At 38.0% G+C, this 16,187-nt stretch overlaps 1 protein-coding gene across 1 annotated transcript in view; it reads right to left on the bottom strand.

The window, feature by feature from the left end:
- LOC140227639 (huntingtin-interacting protein 1-like) overlaps window positions 1–10,645 on the bottom strand; it is a 72,004-nt gene extending 61,359 nt beyond the window's left edge. Inside the window, exon 1 of the mRNA XM_072308057.1 lies at window positions 10,429–10,645. Within this exon, the coding sequence (XP_072164158.1) occupies window positions 10,429–10,515 (87 nt within the window). The 5' untranslated portion in view covers window positions 10,516–10,645. The remainder of the gene's footprint in view (window positions 1–10,428) is intronic.
- Window positions 10,646–16,187: the final 5,542 nt, after the last annotated feature.

Here is a 16,187-nt window from a genome sequence, read left to right as displayed (position 1 = left end):
ATGACTGCACTTGTATAGCCCATCCTTTAACCCATTGAGGACGAGTCCCGAGTATACTCGGGCAGGTGTCTATGGGAAATGCGTGTTTACTTGTAGCAAAATCAGTCCGTCCTCAACGGGTTAATAGACACTACAGTAGTACAGTGACCATCAATGTACAGCATCTCTTGTTGTTATTGTTGTTATAATCCCCTTTCCTTGACAGCAAGGAGCTAAGACAGCTTGACAGCATTATGTACATTATCATAATCACTGAAATGCATACATTTGCAAGGCCTACAGTGTACATGGACCATTCCAGGAAAACATTCTGGTAAACCTACTACTGACACTAGCAGTATAACATGGATTACTGAGTACAGTTGAACCTCTCGTATCCGGACAAGTCGGGACCGGGGCTCATCCGGATAAGGGATTTGGCAGGATACGGGAGACTCAATGCTTTACCGTATAATAGAGCTCTATGGTACATACACATACACATGTACTGATGTAGCCCATTGTAGTACCACATGTAGTAATGTGTATACTGCGACCTTTTCATTGTTACACTCAGTAACAGACCCCAAAATAGAGGTTCGTGTTTGCAAGCGGAAATCATTTTCTTTTAGAAATTCTTGGGATGATTTATCTAAATAATTATTAAGAAATGTATCAAGTATATGTAATTCATGTGTGTTTCCTCCCGTAATTATTAAAAAAAGATTAAAAAATCACGGCGAGATTGCGTCCGGATAATAGAGAGATCCGGATAAAGGGAGGCCGGATAATAGAGGTTCAACTGTAGTAAGCAATTCAGAATCTAATGGGTCCATGTGTGTGGGTGGTATATACCAGGTAATAATATTCCCCAATGTATGTATGTTCAAAGTTCGGTGGAAATAGATTAACTTACATTTAAATCCAAAGTCTGTTTCATAAAAATGTGCATGTAATTGCAGAAACAAACAAACAAGCAACCACTACAAAGAATCGAGTGCCGTGTACAGTATGATACACAGTACAAGTTGTAAGTACCAGCGACCAACACAGTGAACAGTTCCCATACAACATATCAGTGTATGCATGTTTACAGTGTATGTGTGATGGCATGTCTCAGAGAGAGAAAGCATAGGGCCTACAATTTTTGTACATCTGTTTCTGTTTCTTGCTCTCAATTTGTTTACAGTAGAAATCTGTAATGCCTACATTTCCATCTTGATAACATTTGAGTTAACATACATGTACTTGCAAAAACAAAAATTTTCCTCGATTTGTTTTAAACAAAGCCCACTCTTAAAAAAAAAAAAAATATGATAATTAATTGTATTACAGCAGTGCATGTTTGGACAAAAAGAAAAAATTCATACATGCACACTTCATTTGCACTGTACCATGTAAAACAAGACAGTAACACTGCAGAAATAGTCTTTTTGATGTCATTGCAGTATCAGGCATTTTAATATCAGCTGTCAAAAAAACAAACACACAATATATGACTGAAGAGATGAAGGTGGCAATATCTTACATCGATCATATTTCTTGATCTACAATGTGCGGTACATTGTATTACGTTATGTATCACTTGATATACATGCTGTATTTTTCATACAAACATCAAGACCCTCCCTGTATGCATTTGAAAAAAAAAAAAAAAATTTAAAAAAGGGGGGTTGAGTAGCCCTTCACATTTAGATAGATTCCTGTATATTTCATAGAACAATATGCCCTAAAGTACACTTTAGAAACTACAATTGTAAATTCTATGGTGAACTCATGAAGGCATATTATATACAGTATTTACTTTATACACTTGTACATAAAATATAAAAAAATGGACCGGAACAAAATGCAGTCACCTGTCCACTGTTGATTTCATGTGGCACAGGAGTGCAGAAGGCACAGGGAAAAAAGTTTCTCCCAACTTCCTTTCCATCCTTCCTTCTCGAGCTATTTTGAGCTAGCCGACATTTTCTATTATGCTCCAATTGCCTCACTACAGTCAGCTTTGCAGAAACAGAGCGTTTTAAGTGCAATCGGCAAGTGTGCATCCTCTTTATGATGAAAACATACCCCATTTCATTTCCCTAAAAATCAGTACGAGAATTTCATTCACAGGTAGTTCCACTTTGGTTCTTTTATCAGTTATTGTAGGCCTTCACAACTGCTTTTAATAGCACATGACCCTTTAAATCAAAACGTGTCGAAATGAGTATTATTTGGTAGGCTATAAAAAAGTTAAAAAAATCATGAAAATTTGCTACTTTCCGGGATATCTGGGGCCCCACCCTAGAACCCCAAAGGTACCACGACCTTTTGCACAAACTACAATTGTATTACTACATATTGTACCTTTACCCAATAGATGGTTTCTGCCAAGTTTGGTCAAAATCTAGCCTCCAGTTTTCAAGAAGACAACAGAAAAACCTTACACACAACGCAAAACAGATGACACAGAGTAAATGATCACAACAGCTGCTGCACTTCAAACATTTGACTCAGATGAGCTACATGTACAATGTAAAAGGGATTTGAATCTTGATATAAATTTCATTTTTAAGTCAGTTTATACAGCAAAGCATTCTCATTCAGGGCATGTAGCTCCACTTTGCCCATAGAATCATGGCTATGAGCTTTGTCTGTTGCAGCTACATGTACCATATCGTCGCTGGGGCGACAAGACCTCATATCTACAAAATGTCAAATGTTCAGGAGAGCCAAAAAACATGGCGGCCAAAGCACTATAGCACATGGAATAGACTTTCCTTTGACATGCCACAGTGGCTTCATTTTTGGAGTAAGACAGTTGGGATTTGGACAGGACATCACTTAAGTCATTTTCACCAAATTGCAGATACAAGGTCTTGTCACCCCAGCGACGATATAATTTGGCAAAATCATAAATACTGAAATAGCAAAGCACAGCAGATGTCAATTTGCCAAATTAACATCTTGCGGTTTTGCACAATTTGCAGAATGCATGATACACTGATGACACGCTCTTTTGCCATAGTGACAACGTTTAGTGTTGATACTGTACCTACAACTTACAGCATGAGGTACGGTATTCTGTATCATTCCGTAAATGTTCGATATAGTTGATAGGCTCAGTTATGACGTGCTTTAAATGAAAGAGCAAAATATCATTAACACGTACTGAGTACACTGTACTAAGTAAGTTTTTATTGTTGTTGTTGTTGTTGTTTTTGCGACATTTGTTACGTTAAAACGTGTACACGTACATGTATGTACTACATTGTATGTACAGTGTACGTGAAGATACATTTGTAGGCCAATTTGCTCTTGGACTTTGTACAATGGTACAAAGGGTACAAATGATATGGTTTGATTATTACACATACATATACAATGGCACACACAATGTGCACCTGTGTAAATTTATCATCTTGCTCATGTCACCGCACCATCTAAACAGTCCTGGCTTGGTTTGCACTGGATACTGTGTGGATTCCAGCAGTGGACAGTCAACGGGTGCATTTATCTAAAATTTTCTGAGGTAGAATCACGATCCTAAACGCGTTTCGGGCATTTTCAGGGGATGGATAAATACAACTTCAAACACATTTAGAAATGCTGGGATTTGAAAAGCCATTCAAAGGGTGTTTTGAAACGCATTTGAGACCACAATCGCCTCTCTGAGAGTAGATAAAGGTAATGCCATTTATACGTGTATCTCCGAGCTGCCAAGGTCAGCTTCTGTGCAGTATTACAACACGGGCCTCAGTTGACCTCTTTCTTTCGTTCATGCACCTGAATGAACGAAAGTAAGTCTCCGTACTCGGTCGCCACGTCTGCACTCAAGCATTGCCGCGCCGCCGCGCCTGGCGACACTCACGCCAGTAATCGCTCGCATTTCAGCATTCGCATGGGTCGTTTGACATCGCATTTAAATCCATGATTTTAGATATGATGCCTCGAACCGATTTTGCTCAAATTTCGGGAGTAACTAGGAAACTTGTGAAGCTTTATGGACATAATCAAGCGAATTGCCGCAGTCCTTTCATTTTCGCATTGCATTGCAAAAAAGCGTGGAGACTCCTTATAAGGGGTGCCCCGGGGGTTACTTATAAGGGGGATGGGGTTACTTATAAGGGGGACGGGTTACTTATAAGGAGGGGCCCCCCTTGTGAGTGGGTTTCCCGAACTGAAATACATCAGAGAAAGTTTGAGAAAATCAGACAATCCGTTCAAAAGTTATGAATTTTTGAAGATTCTGCTCAGTCACCTGTACTAGGCTGTAGATCTAGTAGTCATCGGCTGGGTGAGAAGACTACTATACTGATGTCACATGTGTACAACGATATACAGTATATACCAAAAGAAACTTTGCGTTAAATTTACGTGTAACGCAAGCGCCGATCGTTACTGCGTTAATCTTTCTGCGTTACAAAATTAACGATCACCGTGCGTGAATGATCGTTACAGATCGTTACAGATCGTTACTGTGCGTTACAGATCGTTACTGTGCGTTAATTTGTAGATCTTGCGTTAGCGGACTTGTCATGTGGACTGGCAAGAAATCTCGGAAATTGCGAGACTCGGAGATGCCTCGGTTAAGTAACTGTCGTTCGTAATATTTACTACGGACAATTCCTGCCGGCGGAAGGCATTTAAATAGCGATATCAAATGCCGAAAAGATTTTGTAGTTGAGCAGAACTCCCCTGGCAATGTCGTGTTGTCATGGTCGTCAAATTTGTACTCATGGGCGCAGTCAATGGAATCGGGCAAGCAAAAATTTCGAAGCCACATTTTTCCCCACAGCCAGCATATTCCATCGAACATTGAACCCATGAAATCACGCATACGCAAGCCTAAAACTAACGCCGACTGTCTAACGTTAGCGATGTCACGATTTCAACAACTGTCAGACACTTACTCAATTCAGGAAGGTGCAAAAGTCCATTTATATTCCAATACACAAAGTCACAACGTGTGTCTCGCCGAATAACTGGTGGTAGTGTGTGGTGACAAAGCCGAGTATTTCGGCAGTAAAAGTAGCTGCAGCAGAAGAACATGTCTACCACTTTCTGCTCGCATTATTACACTGCCAGCAGGTGAGTCAAGTGGTGACTTGATAGGCACGCTTCACATGAAAGTTTACCCAGAAACATGAAAAATCCCACGATGCCAAGGTGCCAGAGTGGGGAATGGGGAGGGGTGGAGAGAGAGAGAGACCAATCAACAGAAGAAACCGCGCGTACTGGCGCATTCTCGGAGGTCATGAACAATCTGGGGTCTTGGAGATGAACAGAGAAGGAATGTTTAATTAAAGATAGCTCAAGTCGAAGACCCAGGATTACAAACGTTGATTCTTTTTTCCCCTTTCATGAAACATGCCTTCACGTTTAGAAATGGTTGCACTCCTTTAAAAAAAAAAAATCTCCTGCGATTTTTGTTAACTTAATATAGCCGTTTAAAACGTCAAACTTACCATGAAAGTGTTACTACTTGTAATACAATAGTTAATACTATACCTATTGCTTTAATCATATCTGTATAACACAAATTTGACTAGCAATGACAATAAAAAATACTTGTATTTGTTTTGTGCGGAGATTTTTTTTTTTGTCTTTATCCTGACTAGTTCCTATGAAATTTCTAATGTTTTTAAGGCAGCATCAACAGCCTAAAATAAATTACTGACAGATTTATAGATTATGAAATTTTTGGCAACCATCCATTTGAACGTCAGGCATGAAAAGCTCCTGATATTCAGCAAAAACAACTCAACAGATCAGAGACAAAGTTCCTTCAAATTTTGAGAAATAGCACGCAGATTTGCTGGGCGTGGTAGGGTCCATGCTTTGAGATCGTCACAATCGTGTTGTCACCAGGGAGGTGGAGTGTCTCTCTTCCACCTCCCTGTTGTCACGGAGTATCGGGAAGTTCTCACAAACTCCAGGATCACCCCTCCCTGCCAACTCCATGTTGCTCCCAGGGAGGCGGGAAGAGTCTCTTCCCACCTCTCTGTTGCTCCCCAACGTGCATCGTGAATGCGTGGCGTTTCTTGTCACCGTCAGTACCCGAGGCTGCTTTGTATTTGTCTTGGAATATTGATTCTTCTTGTCAAGACTTGAGTGTAGTAATCGTTTTGCATGGCTATGTAAAAAATTGTGATACAACGTGTACTCAACTCGTCTTTGTGATTTTTTCTTCAGTCCAAAAGGAAGACAAAATAGTATCATGACGTTTGCAATTGTTCGAAAGGTCTGCTTTTGATAACTCAGACTACTCAGTAATCACCCTTGTTTTCCCGCTCCCAGGCCCTCCAATTTTATTGAGCAATCCACACGCGCGCGCAAATTCCTTTGCCATGTGGTTTTGCCAGCCAGCTGTCGGAATGTGCTTTGAAGTTACATTTCAGCCTGGCCTGGCTGGCATGAATGGGTGTCGAGTTTCAATCAATACCTACTGTTGTTTTATTCTTGTATTTGAACATGTCGTTTCACCTGACAACACACGGAGATCGGGAAGGTGTAGGGCTAGGGAAGAGGTTTTTGTTGTTGTGTTGCAACCTAATCCGGGCAATTAACCCCAGAGGGCAATTACCCCCCCCCCTCCCCCGAATACTGGTTAATGGTAAGGTTAGAGTAAAGATTAGGGTTAGGTTTAGGGTGAGGAGTTTGGGTTATGGTTAGGATTAGGGCCAGGGGAAGGGTCCGGGGTAATTGTCCAGGAAGAAAAGAGGGACGCGCTTTTGTTCTTGGTCAAATCGATTTTCCTAGGTGATGCTGTGGAGCTAGAAAGGAACAAAAAAAGCAATTATGATGTCTGGCGTACTTCCGGGACGTCTTATTTTTCTTGCACTCTAAAATTTCCTATTGTTTGGCGTTATCAATTTCATTAATTGTTGTTTAGTTACCCTCTTTCGCATTATAAACTTAAAGTCCATAGAACATTCATTCGCATTAAGATCACACTCGAAAAGCTATACTGGTGTATAGTTTGAACAAAGCAAAATGAAATAACGAATATCCCGCAGATTTTCCAAAATTATGCGTCATGTGGGTCAATTCATTTTCTTTTCTTTCTTTTTTTTTTTCATTTGTCTTCTTGTCAATGTGGGAGGTAGATTCAGGATATATTACTTTTCCTTTTCCCCTTTCGGCCCGATGCGATTACTCCTGGTGCTGACATTCTTTCTGCTCGTCTTCCGATTACAAGTTATACTGTTGTTGTAAATAAATGCGCATGGAGCCCCAGCTGTATCGAAAAAAAAAAAAAAAAAAAAGCTATCTAAAGTTGACCGTCAAATACAAGTAAAATCAGAATCAATTTAATGGTACGGGTTCGCGGTTTCAATCCCCTCGAAGCCCGCGATATTTGCCTTTCAGCAAGACACTTTATCCACAAAAGGCCAGGGCTCCACACTAACTTTTTTTTCGGTGGCCCGATCGGGCCACCAAAATGATTGATTTTTATTTTGTGGTGGCCCGAAAAGAAAAACAAACAAGCAAAACTACCGGTCCTAAACATAGAAAAATAAATATCAAGTATTACTGAAGTGAGTGAAATGAGAAAGTGGGAGCATTTGCAGACATTGTAAACATCCGACATTTGTTTTAGCATCGTAAAGAGGGAAAAGTTACCGTTATTTATTTCTGATGGAAATTCAAGCAATCATCCAACATTTACAAGTATTTTAACACCTTCCGGACGTGAAAGCAAACATCCGCTCTTTATTTTATCATCTATGAGCCGATTGATACCGTTAATCATTTCCAAACGTACAAACAACAATCTGTTACTTATTTTAGCATCGTACGGAGCTGAATATTACCGTTATTCATCTCCAAATTCAAAAGCAAACACCCGACATTCATTTTATGATCGAAGGAGCCGAATGTCACTGCTGTCCACTTTCGAAAGTGAAATGAATCATCTGACATATTTCAGCATCGCACGGAGCCGAATGTTATACTGTTTTTCACATTCAAACGTCAAGACAGACATCCGACATTTACTTGAACATCAAACGCACCTGAATGTTATTGTTATTCATTTCGAAATGTTAAATAGCAAATGTCTGATATTTTTTTTAGCATCTTAATTATGGAGCAGAATGTCGATACTGCTTTTCACTTCCGAACGTTCAAGCAATCATCTGACATTTATTTTGGCATCTTCCGAAGCCGAATGTTATTGAGCACTATTTACTTTCGAACGTAAAAGCGAACATTCGGCATTTCATCGTCGTATTTGTATACGGAGCTGAATATCATTGTTATTCATTTCCGAACGTCAAAGGGATCATTCGACATATATTTTAGTATCTTCCGGAGCTGAATGTTATTGCCATTTACTTTCGAACGTAAAAGCGAACATCCAGCAATTATTTCATCATCGTACTGAGTTGAATACTATTGTTATTCATTTCCGAACGCCAAAGCAAACATTCAACATTTATTTTAGCATCTTCCGGAGCTGATCGTTATTGCTATTTACTTTCGAACATAAAAGCAAACATCCGACAGTTATTTAGCATCGTATGGAGCAAAATATTACTGTTATTCACTTCCGAGCGTAAAAACAATTATCTGACAATTATTTCAGCATCTTCTGGAGCCGAATGTTGTTGCTATTCACTTCCGAAAGTAAAAGCAAATATCCAACATTTATCTCATCGTTGTACGAAGTTGATTATTATTGTTATTCATTTCCGAACGCCAAAGGGATAATTCGACATTTACTTTAGCATCTTCCGGAGCTGAATATTATTGTTATTTCCTTTGAACGTAAAGGTAAATTTCCGGCATTTATTCTATCATCGTACGTAGTTGAATATCATTATCATTTATATTCGACCGTCAAAGCAAACATTCGACATTTATTTCAGCATCTTCCGGAGCCGTATTTTATCCTTATTCATTTCCGAACGTAAAGGTAAATTTCCGGCATTTATTCTATCATCGTACGTAGTTGAATATCATTATCATTTATATTCGACCGTCAAAGCAAACATTCGACATTTATTTCAGCATCTTCCGGAGCCGTATTTCATCCTTATTCATTTCCGAACGCAAAATCAAATATCTGACATTAATTTCAGCACCGTACGGAGCTGAATCTTACCATTATTCATTTCCAAAAGTATAAGCAAACATCCGACGTTTATTTTTGTATAATACGGAGTCGAATATTGCCGTTATTCATTTCCAAAATTAAGGGCAAACATCTGACATTTATTCTAGCAGCTTACGGAGCCGATAGTTACCGCTGTTCATTTTCAAAACTCAAGGCAAACATCCGGCTTTTTTGGCGGCCCGGCGTGCGTTTTTGGTGACGCCGGTCGCAAATTAACAATGCGCGAAATCGTGATTCGATTCGCGAAAAGACTACGCTAAATCGCTACACTCGGCAGGGGCTACGTCGTCCTTTCACCAGGTCTCGTTACAAAACCAAAATCTCGCGTGAGTTCTTGCGTTACCTATCGTTAATTTTAACGAAACATCGTTAATTTGCGATACGGATCGTTACTCATCGTTACTCATCGTTACTCATCGTTACTACAAACGTTAATTTTCCCGATCGTTACTTTGCGTTACTAACGATTCAGGTGAAAGCGCTTGCGTTAATGAAACGTTAATGTTGATTAACGCAAAGTTTATTTTGGTATATACTGTAAAGAAAGAATAAAGAAAATTTTATATATTTTCACTTTTCTCGCATAACAAAAGAACGATTGACATCTTTCAGAAAGCAGGGGGAGTAATATCAGCCTTAACATACATGTACGTCAGTACAAAGTCGAAGAAATGTGCCCTTTAAACTTATTCAAAAAGTAAAGTTTTGTGAAATTCTTTTTATTTTCCCTACAGTATAGTATACCGTTGTACACATGTGACATCATACACTGTCTGTGGTAGTCCCCTCATCCAGCACTGATATTGCAGCAGTGACTGCGCAGATACTTAAAAAATTCATAACATTTTAACAGATTGTCTGATCGCGAATTTCCCAAACTTTAATTCACTGATGTGTTCTACTAGTAAACGTTGATATTGTTACCTTCACTCAATCCACATATATTGTCACTTTCAATGCTCTTCACCAGTTTGGATCATAATCAGTGAACAAGAAATCATTTGCGAGCAATATCTAACGGTGTTAGCCGAACTAAACAGACAAAAACTTGTTTCTAATTCTAATGTTAATTTCTAATTTTATATCCAATTCTAACCTCCTGAGGGAACCATGTCCCCTAAAAGTCAAATCAAAGCATTTTGCATACAGTTGTATAAGGCCCTAGATCTACTGTATTCTACTGACATGCACTGCTGGAACAATTCTATTGGTTGACAGAGCAAAGGATAGCCTGTTTTAGTGTTTTTAGACCATATAACTCCAATCATGACATTGACAATACAGATATACACTGCAGCCAGTCAGTAGCACCACAGCCCAGGCTCAAGTTACGTTTATATTACCTGTCGCTTGATGAAGTTTTGCCGTTCAGCCTCCAAGCTGTCCGTGCTTCTCCTGACCGACAACCTACTTGTCAGTGAAGACGACATCTTCAGTAAAATGCAATAAACACTGACGGCGCCAAATAAAAGTGTCTGCAATGTCACAGCCCAATTGCGAATCCAAGAACGGTAGTATTTTATTCCATTAGCATCAATAAGACGAGCTGGAATAAATGAATCACTTCTCTATAAATGAACCACCGTGTAATTCGATGTCACTGAATCGCAGTTGCCCACCGACATACTAGCGTACCAATGTGTGTGTGACGTGTGTGTATTACGTATTGTACGTGCTCGCTCGGCTCAAATACGAGAGGTCGCAGCCGGAGCCCACACACACTTCACTGCATGCAATCGAGGTAAACTGATTTCCGTACTGTGTGTAGTCTACGTCTCTGCGGCTCTCGACTGCAGTCTATGCAGTAGGATCGGTCGCTCGATCGCCGCGCCGCCGTGCACGGATACCATACCGATTGACTTGCAGAAACATACTAGTAGTCAGGATGCAAGGTCAATGCCCTCAACACAGTGTGCCAGTGTTGCGGATGTGGCCACGCAGTACAACAGTAAGTAGTCTTGTAAGCCAGCTTTATCGTACTTTCAGTCACTTCACTGAGTTACGAAGTTCTCGTCTGTATAAAACATAAAATATCGCGGCATAAATTTTTCGCGAATTGGAGCCGACGGCCTTTTTTGCGGCGTGAAATTTTCGCGAACTGCCACTGGCATTCAATGCATAGAGTGTAGACAAGAACAATTTCGCGAATCTTGGCGCTCGCGAAATTAAAATGCACGCGAACATTCCTCGTTTTACAGAGAAAGTTAATTTCAACTTTGTTCATCTTTAATGGTTAAATGTGATAACCAATCAATAACACAGATATCAAAATAATGTAAATGGCGTGTGAGGCTATGACGTTCAGTTTTAATTGGTCTGCTTGGCAGTAACTGAATTGTATAGGTTGGATCTCATATATGTTACGAAAAATATCTCTATATGGTTGTATGTTATTCTACTACTATACTACTTACTACTCCTCCTATACTACACAAATTGAGTGAATGCAGATATATTAGTAGAATATATCGTTGAAGTGTGAAGAAAATAATTGCTCAATCTGTTCAAATAGTTATTAATTTTGTAAAGTTTTGGTACTGCCGTTGCTGGATAAGTAGAGAAGACTAAAACAACTTATGATTTCGCACAGGACAATGATATATAGAGAATAATATGGAATCACATAAATTTCTTCTTTTTTCTATGAAATAAACACATTCCTTGTATAATGTTACAGACAATAAAAGGCCTACAGGTAATAATGATATATTCCCCTTAATACTGAGAGGCAAAGTGATCTTTCATGATGCTAGAAAAATGAAAATATCAATATCATATATGACTTGTCCTACTGTGACATCACAAAGCGTTGTAGTCGCCTGCACTCCAGTGATTGTTGTATGCCAAAACTTTAGAAATTCAAAAGTTTTAAAATTACTGTTTGATTTTCCTTAAACTTCACTGATGTGACTATTCATATATAATTTTATTATACATTCACGACAATATCATGAAGAGTTTTGACGTGAAAGCAAATGAATCACTTTCTTTCAATTTGAGATATCTGAAATTAAATGTGCTGAAAATAGAAAAAAAAATGAATAAAATATTCCAGTTTACTTAAATTTCCCAAAAAAAAAGTTAACTTTCTTGTTTACGTAGCGAGTGCAGTGAAATTAAGATATTTAGTTTTTCTTTATTTGATGGTGACCTTACTTTGATCATCTTAAAATATTCCAGTGTTACGGACATTTGGTATTTAGAGAATTTTTTTGTGACTTTGTGGGCTTATTTCATCAACTCAGCATAATCATTCTGAATACATTCATGACTTATTCTAACCCAGTTGACAGTCCGAGTTCCGATTAGTTACGATAAATAATTTGGTAGATATTACAGAAAATGATTGCTGTTACGGACATTATATTTTTTGGACACGATTATTAACATCCACGTGGGTATGTTGAGAAATTTATGAATCAGAGCATTAAATGAAAGAAAATTTTGTCTGAAATGAGTGCTAAGGTCTTGTCTAAGTTGTAGATTGGTAATTGTGTAGAACACATTATGTATACAGCATTTACTCTACAGGTTCACAAAATGTAATGTTACGGACATTACAGTTTTAGCGTTACCCGCAACTTTTTCCCACTTTTTAAAGTCAAAATATTCATACTTCAACACAGTTCGTATCTCAGACAGTGCTAATATTTCACGGGTGTTTTTTTTTCTTTTGTCCATTCTTAACGTTATAACCACAAACTTCTTTGAAATAAATGCTGATGTGTTGATGAATAGAGTCAAAGATTGTGTGTTTTTACAAAAAATATCAAAAAATGCCCCAAAATGTTTTTTTTAAAGAAAAAATGCCTCAATGCACTTCAATTGTATCAAAATATACCACTCAAAAGAAAGAACTTCACAAGTTCTAGCATTGATTACTAAATCAATTGTCCCTGTAGCTCATATATTTTTCAAATTATTGCAGATTTATGATTTTTAGGAAAAGTAACTTTTTTTGCGGAATTGCCCATTATCTATTTTGCGTTAAAACTCTTTTGATAACAATTTTGGGTAAATTGTCTTTTAATTCTAAAATGACAGACACATTTTCTTTCCGGTTGGACCAGCAGTGTTGGCAAAACTCAATGAATGAGATTAGAATGCTGCACCGGCAATTAGAGGTAATGATTGTTAATACCACAGTTATTATGTTTTCATATTGTTGTTATTTGACCAGATTTTAGGGATAATCTCCTTTATAAAGATGCCCTGAAGAAAGATTGACCATCTCTAATCCAGACAATATTTGTCATCTGATTGCCGGAAGCACTGTATCATCATCAAGTTAGTCTAATTGTTCTTTCTATATGTCTTTCTTTTTTATGTTGTTATTTTCATTTAGGAGAGTAAGTTGTTCTCTCTCCAAGCAATATTGAAAGACATCATCTTTTTTGCCCGTGAGTTCCCCCGATAGGTATTCTCATCGAAACCCAACCAAACTGATTAGGCCCTATACCTGTATAGCATCATGGTTTGTCATGATGTCACTTTCTTTCCTACTATAGGTTGTGGAACAATGTCATATGATATGGAAATTAGGTATGAGAACAAAATAAATATTTCAGTGGTTTGTGAAACAGAAATGTAATCCCAACAGATCTTGGCGAGAACAGTGACACGGTTACTAATATTTGCAATGGTTCATTTTTCCCCCTTTTGATTTATTATTTTCCAACTGATCTTTCCGATTCATGGTTGTCAATACCCACAGAATACAAGCTTATAGGATTTAGTTATAGAACTTTATCGTTACAGATCATCATGTGCATCATTAATAGAAAGTAAACAACACACAATATGAAGTTGTAGATAAAGAACACTAATCTGTATGGTAAATTATCTCCACCTATACTTGGTGAAAGCACTAGCTGTAGCAACAACAACTGAAAAAAAAACTGACCTTTGAGGGCGCTATTGAAGTTTCACAGCCAGTGCCGTAAAAGCTTCAGGCCATATGACAACAAGGCCACTATAAGACTATTTTCATGACGTTTATGTTGTACTGACTGACTACTCTGCACATCGGTTGCTGTCGTCTGCTAATGTAACTGCGATTCGCAGATCATGCCATTGAGTGCATTGTTTCAAGGCATAACACGATGTCAGTATCTCACCTTATTCCAAGAGAAGTACTCTTGATTGGCTGAAAATTTTCCAAGCAACGTTCTGTGCATGTCGTGATCCCAGCAAAACACTCTCTACTACATAGCAAATGGTTTCAGTCTAAAAGTCAACATTCTTCTTTTCATAGTCAACAATTGTCACATTGCCGATTGCACGTCTGTGCATCAATCATTGTATGCTGTTACACAAGGACAGCAAGTTGAATGTATGATAATACATCTAGTATGCGACATGTTTTATGGTTGAGCACGAATCTTACTGAAGGGGTCAAAGGTCAATCATCTTTACTGGTTCTCCAAAAAGACACATGTTTAAAAAAACAAAAACAAAATGAAAAATAAAATAAGACATTCATGAAAGTTAAATTGTCGTTCTTGTTTTATAGTACCAAATAAACCAGACCATAAAATAGCCTATGTCATATCAGTGCTGAAATTTGCAATGTAATTTTGTTTTCGTGTACCTTTATTATACTTATTTTGTTTGTGCTCCAACTCAGCTCAGTGTCTTACACGATTTCACCACTCAAATTTTGCACGTGTTGACTATTGCATGCTGTTCATTTTTTTTTTTTCAATTTCACCGCCAATCTCAATATAGGCCTAATTGTGATTGAAAGCATGTCCATCCTCCAAATTTTGTAAATTTTGTGACGAACTTTGCCCTTTTTTAACCAAAACCATGCATAAATGATACCAAGCTGGTCTTGCCTTAAAATTTTAAAGACTTATATGAGAAATTATCATTCTACAAAGTTTATAGTGATGGCGCTCGAGATGATGAGATCAAGGGATGTTGTATGTAGGCCTATAAAAGTAAATCATAATTTTCACTCTGAGTAACTACTATTTCCTGAAAAACTGGCATGGTAGTCCCTCAAGTACCAAATTAATTAAACTAATAACTTTCGTCGCGCTCTCAGAGAAAAGGAGAGAGGGGGCGAATACTGGGACCCGCCGTGTATTAGGAGGGAGAGCCCGAGATCAATATGAGGAGAAAGAGAGGGAGAGAGAGAGTATGTAGCTCCGTGGTGTATGTCTGAATTTTTGTGTGAGATATTAAAAAGGAAAATGTTTCAACAATGCAGTCGATCGGTAATGCTCTCCGGCGTATATGTGAAAATAATAGTGATAATAACGATAAGAGGAAGAAGAAGAATAAGAAGAAGAAATGCTGCGCATATCTTTGATCTAAAACGAGCATCCCGCAGTTACATATTTCATTCGGTGCGTGCATATTTTGTATGTCCCAAGTAGAGGGCATACATCCTACTCGATCTAAAAAAAAAGAATAAGTAAATAAATGAATAGATAGAAACGAGTGAAGATATTTACTCATAGGTAGGAGTGAATAACATAAAAAAGTGAGTTTAGAGGGAAATTGGAGTGAATTTTTAGTGAAAAAAAAAAATATTTTAACTTATTTTGGAGTGACCTCGGGATCACTCGAAGAAAATCATGGAATAGACGTAGGATTTACCCTCTGTGTTTTCTCTCAGTAATAGAAAAATATATCCCAACAGAAAGATTTGTAGTTTCATCAAAGTTACATTTATTGCATTTCAGTTCGCCGTAGTTTATTTTAATGTATTTGAACATATTGCATTGATTTTGAGCAATTATGTTAATACCTTATACTGTAACTGCATTTTTGTAACTTGTTGGAAATGAAATAAATTACAGATGGCGTGAAATGCATAAAAGATAAGTATAATACACGAGGAGTGCTATCCAGCATTACACCTGTAGGTTGCTTTTGTGTAAGCCTATTAAAAGTATCCTTATTTTCTTTAGCAAATCCGTGCCTCCCTTGTCAGGAAAAGAGTTGCTTCTTTTTTAATCCATTAATGTATTGGTATATCGTGATCTCGAGTTCTTGCGGGAGATTTCCGTGTGAGGGTGCATGTTGTTCTGGAAAAATCTCACATGTGCAGCGCAGCTCAGAGCGAGGAGAGATCTTTGATCGAAGAACATAA

This window comes from Diadema setosum, chromosome 4 (assembly GCF_964275005.1).
Source record: "Diadema setosum chromosome 4, eeDiaSeto1, whole genome shotgun sequence".
Classification (NCBI taxonomy): Eukaryota; Metazoa; Echinodermata; class Echinoidea; order Diadematoida; family Diadematidae; genus Diadema; species Diadema setosum.
The sequence above is the reverse complement of the archived record's forward strand: the minus strand, read 5'-3'. Positions and strand labels throughout refer to the sequence as shown.